Genomic DNA, 13,056 nt, shown 5'->3' with positions numbered 1-13,056 from the left:
TGAAGTTTCTGTCATTCTCTCCATCCTAAAATTTTCAAAAAAATTAGTTCATTACTTTCTCTGATATATACTGAGATGAAGAGTTTTTAGAACTTCAAAATTTCAGGAATCCATAATTACTCCTAGTCAAGCCAAATGAGAACTTTACTAACTTTCTACTGGGTTAAAGAAAAAATCTATTACCAGTTTCTGGAAAAGCATCAGTAAACACCATCATCTCCTCTCCACTAAGACCAGATAAGAAACAAATCCATGGCTATCTGCAGAGCAAAAGACACTAACAAGTTTTATCATCCGAGACGATCCTTCAGTTCATTAGCCCCTAGAGAACAGCCTTCTCTTAGTGAGAGTATTGCCTTCTTGTCCAATGGGTAAAATGCTTTAACTGCATCAATTATTTTTGTTGATTTGCATGAAATTACTGATGAGTAGTCATGACTTGAGTACAAAAAATAACCTATTAGCTCATAAAGAAAGTAATCAAGAGAAGTTTTACCCTGATGGAGGAGAATATAAAGAAATAGGAGGAGCCTTGCCCACCTGAAATGGTGTACACTATTGGCCTGAAGAGTCACTACACAACCCATCAGGATCCTCTTATTAAGCCAAATCTTCAAACAATTTGCTCATCCCATGCTAAAACTAAGGAGTTTATTACGAAAATGTGCAGGTGGGCAAAGAACAAGCTTTCTGCCAAATCTATTTTCAAACTAAATCCATGTTTTTGAGAACAGATTCATACAAGCGTTAATCAATCCCACATCGATAAGAAGCAACACACTTCTTCTCTTTATAACATTCCAGAGAGAAGCTTTCTATCGCCGGGCCTAGTAACGCGAGCCTATAACCTGAGTAGGGGCATTAATGTGATGGAACTCTAGCCCAACCCAACGGGTCGGGTTCTGGAGGCTTCTCTCTGGCCTGCCCGTTCCAAGCCAAGAGTTGATCCATGTTGCTTGGGCGAAGGCCTGGGTGACGTGGCTCCTAAAGAGGAGGGCTCTGCGTCAGGCTGGTTTCACAGAGCAGCGACTACTTCCCGCTCCTGGCAGTGGAAGGATAACGGGTCAGTGTCTCCCGGATCCAAAACAACCCGTTGGGTTGACCCAAGATGTACCATCACTTTTGGCTGAAGGTGAATAAAAATTGTCAACCTGTGTTGAATTAAGGTGATTTTTAGTTTTAGTTTTGCTCGGCTGTCTGCTGATTTTCTTTTCGGTTACAGAAGAAATAACCACCCACCATTGGAGCGGGGGACGAGATCACGAGAGGAATGCCTTGAAATTGCCCACCACTTGGGCATGCTGCCAAAAACTGAGCGTCTAGATTCAGTTTGAATTCTTAAACTTTCAATTGTAGTCAATTTAAACCCCTCAGTCATATTTTAAACGTTAAAAGTAAGACAATGACGTTTATACCCCTAACTTTTTTATAAAATTCTAAATTTACCCTTAATTCCAAAACTTTTTTTTTAAAAAAAAAAATCAAGAATATTTTGGTCTTTTTAAGTATTGTCACTAGAAGTCAACGGCTAAATCTGACAGAGGGGTTCAAATTGATTACAATTTAAAATTCAGGAGTTCAAATTATATGTTGGCATATGTCAAGTTGTAAAAAAATTGTAAGTGAATCATTGATGTGCTTCTACTATAATGGGACGAGATAATAATGTTAGGAAAAACTTTACTTTAGACCTTTGAATTATTGCGCATTTTGACAAATCCCTCAAATTTCTCAATTTGAATTCTTAAACTTTCAATTGTAGTCAATTTGAACCCATCAGTCATATTTTAAACGTTAAAAGTGAAACAATGACGTTTATACCCCTAACTTTTTTATAAAATTCCAAATTTACCCTTAATTCCAAAACTTTTTTTTTAAAAAAAAATAAAAAATATTTTGGTCGTTTTAAGTATTGTCGTTAGAAATTAACGGCTAAATCTGACAGAAGAGTTCGAATTGATTGCAATTGAAAATTCAGGGATTCAAATTGAGAGGTTTTGAAGTTTAGAAGGAGTTTGTCAAAATGCCCAGTAATTCAGAAATTTAAAGTGAAGCTTTTCGGTAATGTTATGTTCATACTGTTCCTTCTTATCTTTAAACTCCTCATGTTGGCGGCTTTCCACGTAATTCACACCACTCACATCACATGCATGTGGATCAGTAACAGAGAGACTGGAAGCCTTGCTCTTGCATACAACAGCAAGTATGATTAGTTAGGAAAAAAAAAAAGAAACGAAAATCAGCCATGCCAGTGATGCCACTACCATATGAATAAAGGAACATGAACCAAAAGAATAAATCGAATTGTATTAAACAGTCAAGAAATTACAATAGCAAACGAATGTCACACAACCAAATTGACCTTCACAAAAGAATTGACATATATAGTTGCTAGAAACACAACAAATCTCCCACCCGATATCACACACAAGCTTGTTTTCTAACGTACACCAGGAGTATGAGAAGAGATAGATTAAGCAACACCCCTATTCAAAGCCCGCTCCAACCTAGTCTCAAATGGGGTAGAGTGCCAATTCACTCTCTTATCCTGCACATCCATAAATACTCGATCAGAACCACACCATCACCAAATGCAAAAATCCCAAAAGCTTTACTTCAGATATACCTCTCTGTACTTGCTGGTTGTGTTAGGAATTCCTTTGTAGGAAGAGACAGAGCCAGAATCCTTGGCGGTGTGATTCCAGTAGGTCCCGACAGTTCCTATTATGGGCATCTCATCAGGGCTTCTACTTGGAGACTTCCTTGGTGAAGAAGAAGCTGAAAACTGTTTGAGCTCTTCGACAGTTAATGCTCCTAAAATAGGTCTATCATCGTGGCTCCTCCATGAATTTGATCCTGGTGACATGCTATTCTCGGGCGTGAAGGTGGTATTAGGACCAATTGTGCTAGTCTTATTGACGGGAGGCGTGTCAGATGAAACCAACCAGTTGGATAAGCTAGTATCAACTGCTATTTCTTGCATTGACTTCTTGGCTTGATCGGTTTTTGACTTGAAACTGAATGACAATTCCTTAAAACCTGGCTCTGAACCAAAAGAAGCTCTCTGTTCTTCATTTGAGACAAGATTCTCTTTCAAAGGCCTCAATGGTGGTGTCCCTTTAGCTTTAACAGCTTTCCACTGAGTAAGATTTTCTACTGGGTTCAGCACAGGATGAACATACAGACTTCTATCTCGAGCATATGGGTTAGATCCAACTGGCTTCGCATCCCCCCCATCATGTAAACCACATATTGGCACAGAACTATCGACCTCCCCAGTAAAAACATGAGCTGCAGAAGTAGTTCTCCTCGGTTTTCCATCATCATCCTCAAATAAACCATTAACTTCTAGTCCCTCGTCCTCGTCCTCCTCCTCGTCCTCGTCATCATCATCTTCTTCATAATCAAGATCACTATCCTCATGGTCTAGTCCTTCATACTCATCATCACTGTCCCTCCAATTCTGGTACCGATGATTCGGAGGATAAGGTCCCGAGCTTGACGTGATCGAACTGTCTTCTGAGGAGGACTTAGATTGGTTTGATTTTGTTAGATTTTCCTCCTCCCTCTTCTTGCCTTCACTCTCCATTGAAAAGTCCAGAGCTTCATCACACGAGACACGTTCATAGGTTTTGACATTGGAGTCAAATGTTACTTTCTTTCTGGTCCTAAAGCTCAACTCTTTCTCAGGCTCATCCCTACACACAAACACCATCGGTGTTCAGATTTTTTTTTTTAAAAAAAAAAACTTATAGAAAAATTGCATTTGTATCAAATAATAACAATTGGGAACCAGCGAAATCGAAACAGATGTAACATTTGATAACTCACTGGACTTGTGAAACGGAGTTGTTGGTGGGATTTTCGGAGGCGCCCTGAGGGACAGCAGATTGCACAGGCGTACAACTGACAATTCTCTGCAACAAATTTCAGAATTCAATTTCAGTTTTTTAATTCGATAAACACAATAATCAACTTAAGTTCTGTTTGGTTACTAAGAAAATCTATATGAAATCAGAAAGAAACCAAGAAGATTGCGATGGTTCCTCTGTGCAACTTGAAAGAGAGAGAAATAACAGAAAAATCTTCAAAATCTTCCTTTTTATTTCTTTTCCGGCGTATTCTCACCGACCAAACAAAGGGTAGAGGGGAAAACACACGAAGACCCCGTAATCAAAGCTTGAAAACAAAACAATTATCAACTTAAGCTCTGTTCGTCTGCTGAGAAAACCAAGGAAATTTAAAATGCCCCATGATTTTGAATCCTCAAGAAACCCCGAGTAAAGATTAATGACTATTCGATTCCTTTGAGAAACTAAAACAAAGAACTAAAGAAAACAAAGAGATTCAAAATCTTGATTCCTTTTTCTTCCTTTACCGGCATATTCTCAGCGACCAACCAGAAGGGTCAAGGCAAAACACCGAAACAACACCGTAAAATCAAAGCTTGAAAACAAACAAACACTTACTTGGCGGTCACGAGGCTGAACCTTGTTCCGACTCCGTTTCCTTGACTTCCCCCCATCTTTGGAGGAACCAAAACAACCAAGAAAGCAACCCATCCGAAACGAAAAAGAAAAAAATCTCTTCTTTCCTCCAAACCCACAACGTATTTCGCTCGCTGTGCCTTGGGTTCGCGCAGAGACGGACCTTTTCGCTAGTGTGTTCTCATCGTTTCACAGAGAGATAGAGAGAGACAGAGAAGGAAGAGCCCAAGGGACAAAACGGTCAGTAGATTTGAAGCAAGTGCGTGGGGGGTTTTCTAGGGTTTGTTTCTTTCTATTTTTAATGGAAAAAGAGGAAGTGACCGTTGGGGCTTGGGATTCCTTTACGCTATCACATCACAGCCTGTAAATCGCGGGCTTCTTTTTCCTTCTCGTTTTTTCTTCGTGTGTTTTGTAGGCTTATCATCTGGACCGTTCACTTCATTGGGCCCCACTACCGTATGATGTCTGATTTCATTCTGAGATGACTAACGTCTATTTTTAACCAATTTTTTTTTTAAAAAAAAAAAAACAAAATTTATTAAGTAATTGATATAAAATTTATTTAAAACACATTATTTTGGTCTGTACGAAATAAATATGATTATGTGATCAAGAAAAATACATTTAAATTTTTTATTAAAAAATCATTTTAAGACAATAAAATCTAAATACATGTTGTTTTTTCTTTTTATTTTTTCAATGTTTAGGACAATATATTAGTCCCATGAGTTTTGGATTCGAAATTTGGATGCAAAACATGTTATAGAGCATATAAAAAAGGACATTAAAAGGAAGATTCAACAAATCCATGTCACCTATAAATACGAAATTTATAGGAAAATTATAGAATAAGAGTAATATGAGTACTTCTCTAGCTTGTCCAAAGGATAAAAAAAAATGAAAATAAAAGTAGATAAAAACTAATTACAGAACTCAAAAGAGCGTTATAACTCAAATCACATGCATGATATGTCTGAACAAGTGGAGCCCTTCCTTGTTTTATTGCATTGCAATAAGTCGTGAATATTAAACGGATCATAGCTCGAGTACAGAATATATTACGAGTAAAACTATGGAGACCCCATCAATTATTTGGGGTGAGTAAATTTAGACTAATTAAGCCTAAAAAGTAAAAGTAAATATATTCATATGGGGAATATGAAAATCCATATTGCTTAATAGTATATAAACTTTGGAATAAAGAATGAAAAAAGAAAGTATGGGGTGAGAGAGGCTCGAACTCTCGACCTCAGGATAACTCAGAAGCTATGAGACCTACGCGCTAGCCAACTGCGCCACCACCCCATGTTGTTGAAAATGTCAACGCATTTAAATACAAAACCTGTATCAGTTCAACCCGGCGTCTTCTCGAAACAAAACCCTAACCAGTGTCATTTCCCTCCTCGAGTCGCGACTTTCTCACATTTACAAAACAGAAGAGTGTGTGGGGGTGTTCGATTCAGTCTCAAAGGGAAAGTCAGAGAGACATGGATTCGGACGAAGGGAAGGTGTTCATAGGAGGAATAGCATGGGATACGAACGAGGACACCTTGAGGGAATACTTTGGCCAGTACGGCGATGTCTCGCAGGCTGTCATCATGCGTGAGAAGCCCACCGGCCGCCCTCGCGGCTTCGGCTTCGTCGTCTTCTCCGACCCTTCCGTCCTCGACCGTGTCCTCCAGGACAGGCACACCATCGATGGCCGCACGGTCAGTCACTTCAACATCACACACATTGGTTTCTTTTGCTTTATTTGCATTCAGTTTTCTGTTGATTATTTTGGGTTTTCTGTGTTTTTGGCTGTTAATGTTTATCTTTCAGTGTTTTTGGTTTTCTTATGGTTTGGTCATTTTGTGTTCTAGGCCATTGGGCGTGGCCTTGCTCAAGTTCAGAACATTGAATTATTTGCTTTATTTGCATTCAGTTTTCTGTTAATTTTTGTGGGTTTTTTATGTTTGGCTGTTACTGCTTATCTTTGAGTGTTTTTGGTTTCTGGGGTTTGGTCATTTTGAGGTCAAGTTCATTGGGTTTAGCCTAATTTTAATTTCCTGTGAAGGTTTACTCTTTTTGGCTAGCTGGGGTTTGTCTGGTTACCATATTGATTTCACTGCTTTGTTGCATTCTTTCTTTGCTATATAGTGCTTTATGGCATTCACCTCTATGTTAAATTTTGATGGGTTTTCGGATTGTTAAGCTGTAATATTAGGGGGGGTTCCATTGGATATAACATGTTGTTTCGAGTTTATGGGGTTCCATAAATTGCGGTAGTTTAATTCAATTTCAGTTCTCTGGTTTTTGGTGTTTTCATTCTTACTTGAATGTTCATGGGGTTCTTGTTGGTATTTTGTAATCATGTCTAATGGGCTTGAGGGGTTTTCTTTTTCTTCGTTGAATTTATATGTGAGTATGTGGGTTTTTTTTTTTAATCCTTCCATTGGGTGCCTTTTGGTTGGTTTAAAAATTACAAAAATAGGTGCTTTATGACCAGGACACTGATGTTTCGGTAGAAGGGTGAGACTTACACTTCCAAGAATACAACTTTCTTCATTTGTTGATTACTTCTGTTGGCTAATGTTCATATCTGTTTATGATTATTTTCTTTACAGGGTTCTTTTACTTCGTGTTGATTTGATACTAGATTTTTTTTGTTTTTATCTATTTTTCATTGTTAATGATGATTTTCACAATTTTTGGTATCTTTTCACTCCTTTCATTTGGATTCCATTTAGTTGCTGAGTAAATGTAAAGATAGCATTCCTTAGGTCAAGCACCTTATCCATATTCCACTCTTTAAGACCTCAAGTAGTCATTAGTTCAGTGCAATTATTTTTGTGTTATTTTTCATGTGTTTGAGATTTCATCTCTTTTTCAATGGGTTTGACCTTTTTTTTTTTTCATTTATATTTATATTCATTTATAACATTTGTACTACTATTTCTTTATGGGTGTTTCTTTCTTGTCATTTTGCAGTTTTTAAAATGTGTTAATTTTACTTTTATCATTGCTAGTGAATATGTTATGTGTGGGAGTCTCAGTGTCATCTTCATGTTTCCTCCAGATGAAAGGAAAGAAACAAAGGTTTAATTCTTAGTTTGAGGGAACAAAATTCCATTCTAGTAAAGCATAATACAATTTTTTTTTTCCTTTTAGTTTGCAAGAACGCACGAGCAACAAGAACATTTGACTAGTACCTTCTTATGAATCATTCAGCTCATTATGGTTCATCTTTGATTTGTATTTATGCTTCTCTAGGCTACTGATATGTTGTTTTAAGGGAAAGATAACAAAACGAAAAGAATCGATCCTTTGGATATATGCCTTTCATGATTTCAGATACTAGGAAATGATTTCATTAAGGTTCAGATCCTGATTTCAGAACCTTCTTAGGGTTCTGACCTACCTTTCAAAAAATTATCGATTTCATGCTTTGAACTTCTTACCTGCCTATCTAAAAATTCTACTTTTTTCCTTCTCTCCAATCTTGAGTCTTGGTACTGCCTTAAATTACTTTGAAACTTATATTATGTTCCAGTCTCACATTTTTTTCCATCATCTCCTTGTTTCTAAAGAGGTCCCTCTTTGCATATTACTTGCCAACTTGATCAGTGTCTGGTGAACAATTCTTTTATATGTGTATATTACTTATAAAGGTGCTATTAGGTCTCTTAATGCTGCATTCTGTTATTTCTTCTTTAGTATGAATTTTATATCTCTGTCTCTGTTTGAAATGAGCTGCTGTTCAAATATAAGTGACAAATCCTTAGTTTGTACTTTTCTTCAAGGATAAAAAAAGTATATCAACTCATCATTAAGTTACTCCATTAAGGGCTAATAGAATTTTCTGTGTTGATGGTTTGAGGTGGGAGCTTTTTGTGCATGCTTTAGTTTGTGAATTTGCGGTCAGTACAATGGATATTTATTAATGCTCTTTCCTTATATTTAAGTAACAAGACATAGGTGAGGATGATTCTTAGATCATATGATTGGGATTAATGTGTGTGCGCGCGTGTATTGGATATATAGCTGACTCTAGCTATGATTTATATGGCAAATTTTTTATTTATATTATGGAGAGATGGCATGCAAATAGATGAAAATCATCAATTTGGTTTTTGTCTGAAAGGATTATCAAAGTGTGAACATACACTTGTTCTCATTATTATTTTTTCCCCTTAGATCCTTGTATGTACACATGAACAACATGCTTGTATCTATGCTTTTCACCTGTACTTAGTATGTCCCTTCAGCTGTTTAAGTTTTATTTTGGCCTCACAGGTGGAGGCAAAAAGGGCTTTATCTAGAGAAGAACAGCAGACCTCCTCTAGAACTGGAAATTTTAATGCTGGCAGAACATCTGGAGGGGGAGGAAATTTTAAGACTAAAAAAATATTTGTTGGAGGGTTGCCTTCCAACTTGACAGAAGATGGGTTTCGTCAGTATTTTGAAAGCTATGGACAAGTAACTGATGTCGTGATAATGTATGACCAGAATACTCAACGACCTCGTGGTTTTGGTTTCATAACATTTGACACTGAGGATGCGGTTGATAGAGTTCTTCAGAAGACCTTCCATGACTTGAATGGTAAATCGGTTGAGGTAAAAAGGGCCCTTCCTAAAGATGCAAATCCCAGTGGCGGTGGCCGTGGTGGGGGCTATCAAGGTTATGGTGCAAGTACAAATACAAATACATTTGATGGTCGAGCAGATGGCAGTAGATATATGCAGCCTCAAACTGCTGCAGGTGGTTTCTCACTGTATCCTGGCTATGGTGGACCAGGTTATGGTTATGGAGCAGCTAGTAGTGGAGTTGGTTACGGTGGTTATAGTGTCAGTGGTTACGGAAGCGCCAATACTGGATATGGTGGTCCCACGGGGGCATATGGAAACCCTAATGCTCCTAATGCTAGTTATGGAACTGGGGGTCCTGGTGCAGTGAAAAATGCTTGGAGCAACCAAAGTCCCGGTTATGGTGCATCAGGCTATGGGGGAAATGCAGGGTATGGAGCTGCAGCGGCTTGGAGTGCTCCAGGTAGTGGTGCTCCTGTTTCTGCTCCAAGGGGTCAATCCCCAAGCGGGGCTTCTGGGTATGGGAATCAAGGTTATGGGTATGGTAATTATGGTGGAGTTGATGCTGCTTATTCTGGTGGGTATGGGGCTGCAGGTGGGCGTGTTGGAAGTGCCCCAAGTAGCAATGCTGGTGGTGTTAGTGGAGTGGAGCAACATGGGATGGGTGGTGGCTACATGGGAAGTGGCTATGGTGAGACAAATGGAAATTCGGGGTACTCCAATTCAGGATGGAGATCTGACCCGTCACAGGCCACCGGAGGTTATGGTGATGGATACGGTGGTGCTCAGTCCAGGCAGACTTAACACTAGTGACCTAGTGGTTTGATTTTCGATCGACGGAACAGTTACACAAGAGGTTCTACTTGCTCGTGTTACACTGTAGGCAATGGCGGCAACAGAAAGGGATCGGTTGGATTGCTTTATTCTCAGGTTTGATTGCTTTATTTTCGCTGGGGTAGTAAACAATAGCATTTCTGTTATTATAATGTGACAAGAAGTTTTTAGTTGTAATATTTTGTTCTTTTACATTAAATATGAGGTTTTGAAGTTTCCTTATAGTGGGTATTATCAGGTCCTATGTGTGCAAACCCAAAGGCCTTTTGATCTTATTATGAATCGCAAGAGTATTGATTTTACTTTTTCAATCCCTCTCCAACGCTCATCCTTCTCAACTATATTCCATTTTTATGTGGTACCATAAACGTTTGATTACATGTTAGTTTAATGTTGGAAAAAAAACTTTGGCGACTTTGCATATATTTGGTTTGCTTTTGGGTTAGAAGAAATTTCTTCTAACCCAATTTGGAAGAAAACTTTGGAGAGTTCAGGTATTTGATTTGTTTTTGGTTAAACACTACACTCGTTCATTATTTCTGGTTTACTAGGACTCTGTTCTAACATTTTTCCAGCAGCTTTAATGACTGTTCCTGATACTACAACTATTACTAGTGTTTCTTTTAAATACATTCAGCCTGACTCCAGAGCATCTAATGCAGTTCACTTGGCTTTAAGGATCTTGCTAACAGTGTTTCTTTGATCCTTGAATTAAGATTAGACGTATCCTTGTGAAATGGAAATAAAATTTTGGAAACTCATTCATCAACATGCTGCAAAACGAGATAAAGCTTGTTAAACATCATGAGAAACTCATCCATCAAAATGCCTTCCACAATCTAACGTGGACTATAAAATGAATCCGCTTTATTTTACTTGATCCGTGTAATTTGAATTTGAAGTTCTACAAACTTAGATTTTTCAATGGTAAGCTGTTTAAGAACTTTGAACAATAAATTTCATTATTTAATGACTGGCATGGTAAGTATCACGTAAATTGTTACATTGATTTGTAAAGAATTACTTAAATCCTTTGAGTGCACCTATATCAGGTGAATCATAAATGAGTTTGATCCAATAGTATTTGATTTTGGGCAACCAAAGGGTTGGTTCAAAACTGATTAGGACTCTTATGGTGTACTATCCACAAGCATTGAGTGGATAGAAACTCAAGTAGGCCAAAGTGGTTCAGCCAAAAATGACAGGAGATGCGAAAACACCATACTATTGGAAATTTGTGGCCAAAAATAGATTTTATCGATTTGACAATGTATGTATTGTCACATGATACCTTATCATGTTATTTAAAATATTCACACTATATAGACCATTAAATATGCAACAAAATAAAATATCGACTATAAAATACACTTTTAACATGCAAAACAGCAGGCGCTCTACGACGCCAAAGTTCAATGTTTCTTGATGAATCAATTCACACCATTGACCCTTTGTATTTGTTCCTTGACAACCTTCTCAGTTTTCCCTATCAAGAAGGCATAGCCAATGTGATATATGTGGGTTAGCATCCAAGGGGGCCTAATGCATTGCATCCAACCCTCTTCCTGTATTTCTTCACTATCCAAGCCAATTGTTGTGGGCCTTAATATTGGCTTATTTCTTTGATTGGCTAATAACCACTCTTAACATAATCCAAAATTAGTTTTATATATATATATATCTGTGTGTGTGTGTGTATGTGGCCTCTAGAGGTGTTCAAGTTTCAATGAGACAAATCCAGGGGAAGAGTTTGAAAATTCTTGGACCCATTAGAGGTTTCTTTGATTCTTTGGTTCCATGGGGTGGATTTGACAAGGTGAGCTTGTGTTTAATGGTGGTTGTCTTCATCTACAAGTCTTGTCCTTTTCAGTTTTTTGCTTAATGTCAGCAATACCCATCTTTTATCCCTTTTAAAGATGTAAAACTTTTCAAGGAAATCACAAGACAACTATCATTAGATTGACTTGATCTTCTAGAAGCTGTGTGCGATTCATTATAACTGAGGTTAAAAAAGGAAAAAAAAAAAAAATTGCCAAATAATTAATTTAATATTTTTCTAAATTACAGTCAATGTAAGAATAAATAAATAAATAATAAAAAAGGCACACTTTGTCTTATTTTCCACCTCTTTCCTTATTTACCTTATCTTAGTTTCTCAATAAGTATTAGGGTTAATAATTGGTGTTCATATGTCGAGTTCAAGTCGTGTAAAAAATTGTCAATTATAAATATTACATATTGGGTTCGGGCTATGAATTGGTATGGATACAAAATTATATAAGTCAATTCTAACACAACTCATTTAATTAAATGAGTTGAGTATCTTAACCCTAATTTGCTTATTTCATGTAGGGTTTGCAGGTTATGTCAAAAATTGTCAGCCTTAAATAATACACAATATAATACAATCACATTCAATTAAATACAATGAAGATGTAGCCCTATAGGGTACTTAGCAGTTACCAGTGATAGATGTAGGTTTCTTAAGTTAAACCACTCCAAACTTTGTCTCTGTAATTCACCTTCATCTCAACTAAATATTCCATATGTTTAAAGCTATTGCTTTAAAGCAAGCAATACGTGTATGTATGCTCGCTCTAGTGCACCACTAATGATGCCTTGATGGAGCGATTAGTTCATAACCGTTAATTTTTGGAAGATCATGATCATGCGATCGGGTGATTGTGATTAAAATTACTAAATTGACACTTACATATAGTCCACTAACCATTTTTAAAGCACATAAATTGTCTCTTCTTTTGTCTCTCTCAAAATCTTTTTGCTAGTTTTAAAATTCATGTTTTTCTCTCTTTTGGTTCAGAAGTTTTTATAGACTCCATTGTATCTTGGAAAAGCACTGGTATAACCCAATGCATAACAAATCAAGCAAATATTTTCTTAAGAAGCATTTAATTTTTTTTTGTTTGGAATTTTATTTAATATATATATATATTCTAACATCGGGTACTTCCAAAGCACCATTAGAATGGATTTTTCCCTAACAATTTCTAACATATTGCAATGAGGCCAACCAAAAATGAAGTACAAAATAGATATTAAATTAATTTCTCTCAATTTGTAGCTCATTACCTCTCCAGCATGTCAACGTCGCTCTCAATATTATTGATGATTTGTTTGATACTAATTATGAGGCAAACATCACCACAAA

At 37.0% G+C, this 13,056-nt stretch overlaps 2 protein-coding genes and 1 non-coding gene across 3 annotated transcripts; 1 reads left to right on the top strand and 2 right to left on the bottom strand.

Moving 5' to 3' along the window:
* Window positions 1-2,282: 2,282 nt before the first annotated feature.
* LOC132165607 (actin cytoskeleton-regulatory complex protein PAN1) lies at window positions 2,283-4,803 on the bottom strand. Its single transcript, XM_059576240.1, has 4 exons — window positions 4,470-4,803; window positions 3,832-3,917; window positions 2,627-3,698; window positions 2,283-2,548 (listed from the first exon to the last, which is right to left on the bottom strand). Exons 1-4 carry the CDS (start codon window positions 4,560-4,562, stop codon window positions 2,474-2,476), a joined length of 1,326 nt encoding a protein of 441 aa, XP_059432223.1. The 5' UTR covers window positions 4,563-4,803; the 3' UTR covers window positions 2,283-2,473.
* A 904-nt stretch (window positions 4,804-5,707) lies between these two features.
* On the bottom strand, window positions 5,708-5,792 carry TRNAM-CAU (transfer RNA methionine (anticodon CAU)). The gene is given in 2 exon segments: window positions 5,708-5,743; window positions 5,755-5,792. It is a non-coding gene; the product is annotated as a tRNA-Met (tRNA).
* Window positions 5,793-5,873: 81 nt separating this feature from the next.
* On the top strand, window positions 5,874-10,189 carry LOC132166121 (heterogeneous nuclear ribonucleoprotein 1-like). The gene is made up of 2 exons (XM_059576887.1): window positions 5,874-6,196; window positions 8,763-10,189. The coding sequence occupies exons 1-2, from the start codon at window positions 5,975-5,977 to the stop codon at window positions 9,855-9,857; spliced, it is 1,317 nt and encodes a 438-aa protein (XP_059432870.1). The 5' UTR covers window positions 5,874-5,974; the 3' UTR covers window positions 9,858-10,189.
* Window positions 10,190-13,056: the final 2,867 nt, after the last annotated feature.

Source organism: Corylus avellana, chromosome ca11 (genome assembly GCF_901000735.1).
Source record: "Corylus avellana chromosome ca11, CavTom2PMs-1.0".
Taxonomy (NCBI): domain Eukaryota; kingdom Viridiplantae; phylum Streptophyta; class Magnoliopsida; order Fagales; family Betulaceae; genus Corylus; species Corylus avellana.
The sequence above is the reverse complement of the archived record's forward strand: the minus strand, read 5'-3'. Positions and strand labels throughout refer to the sequence as shown.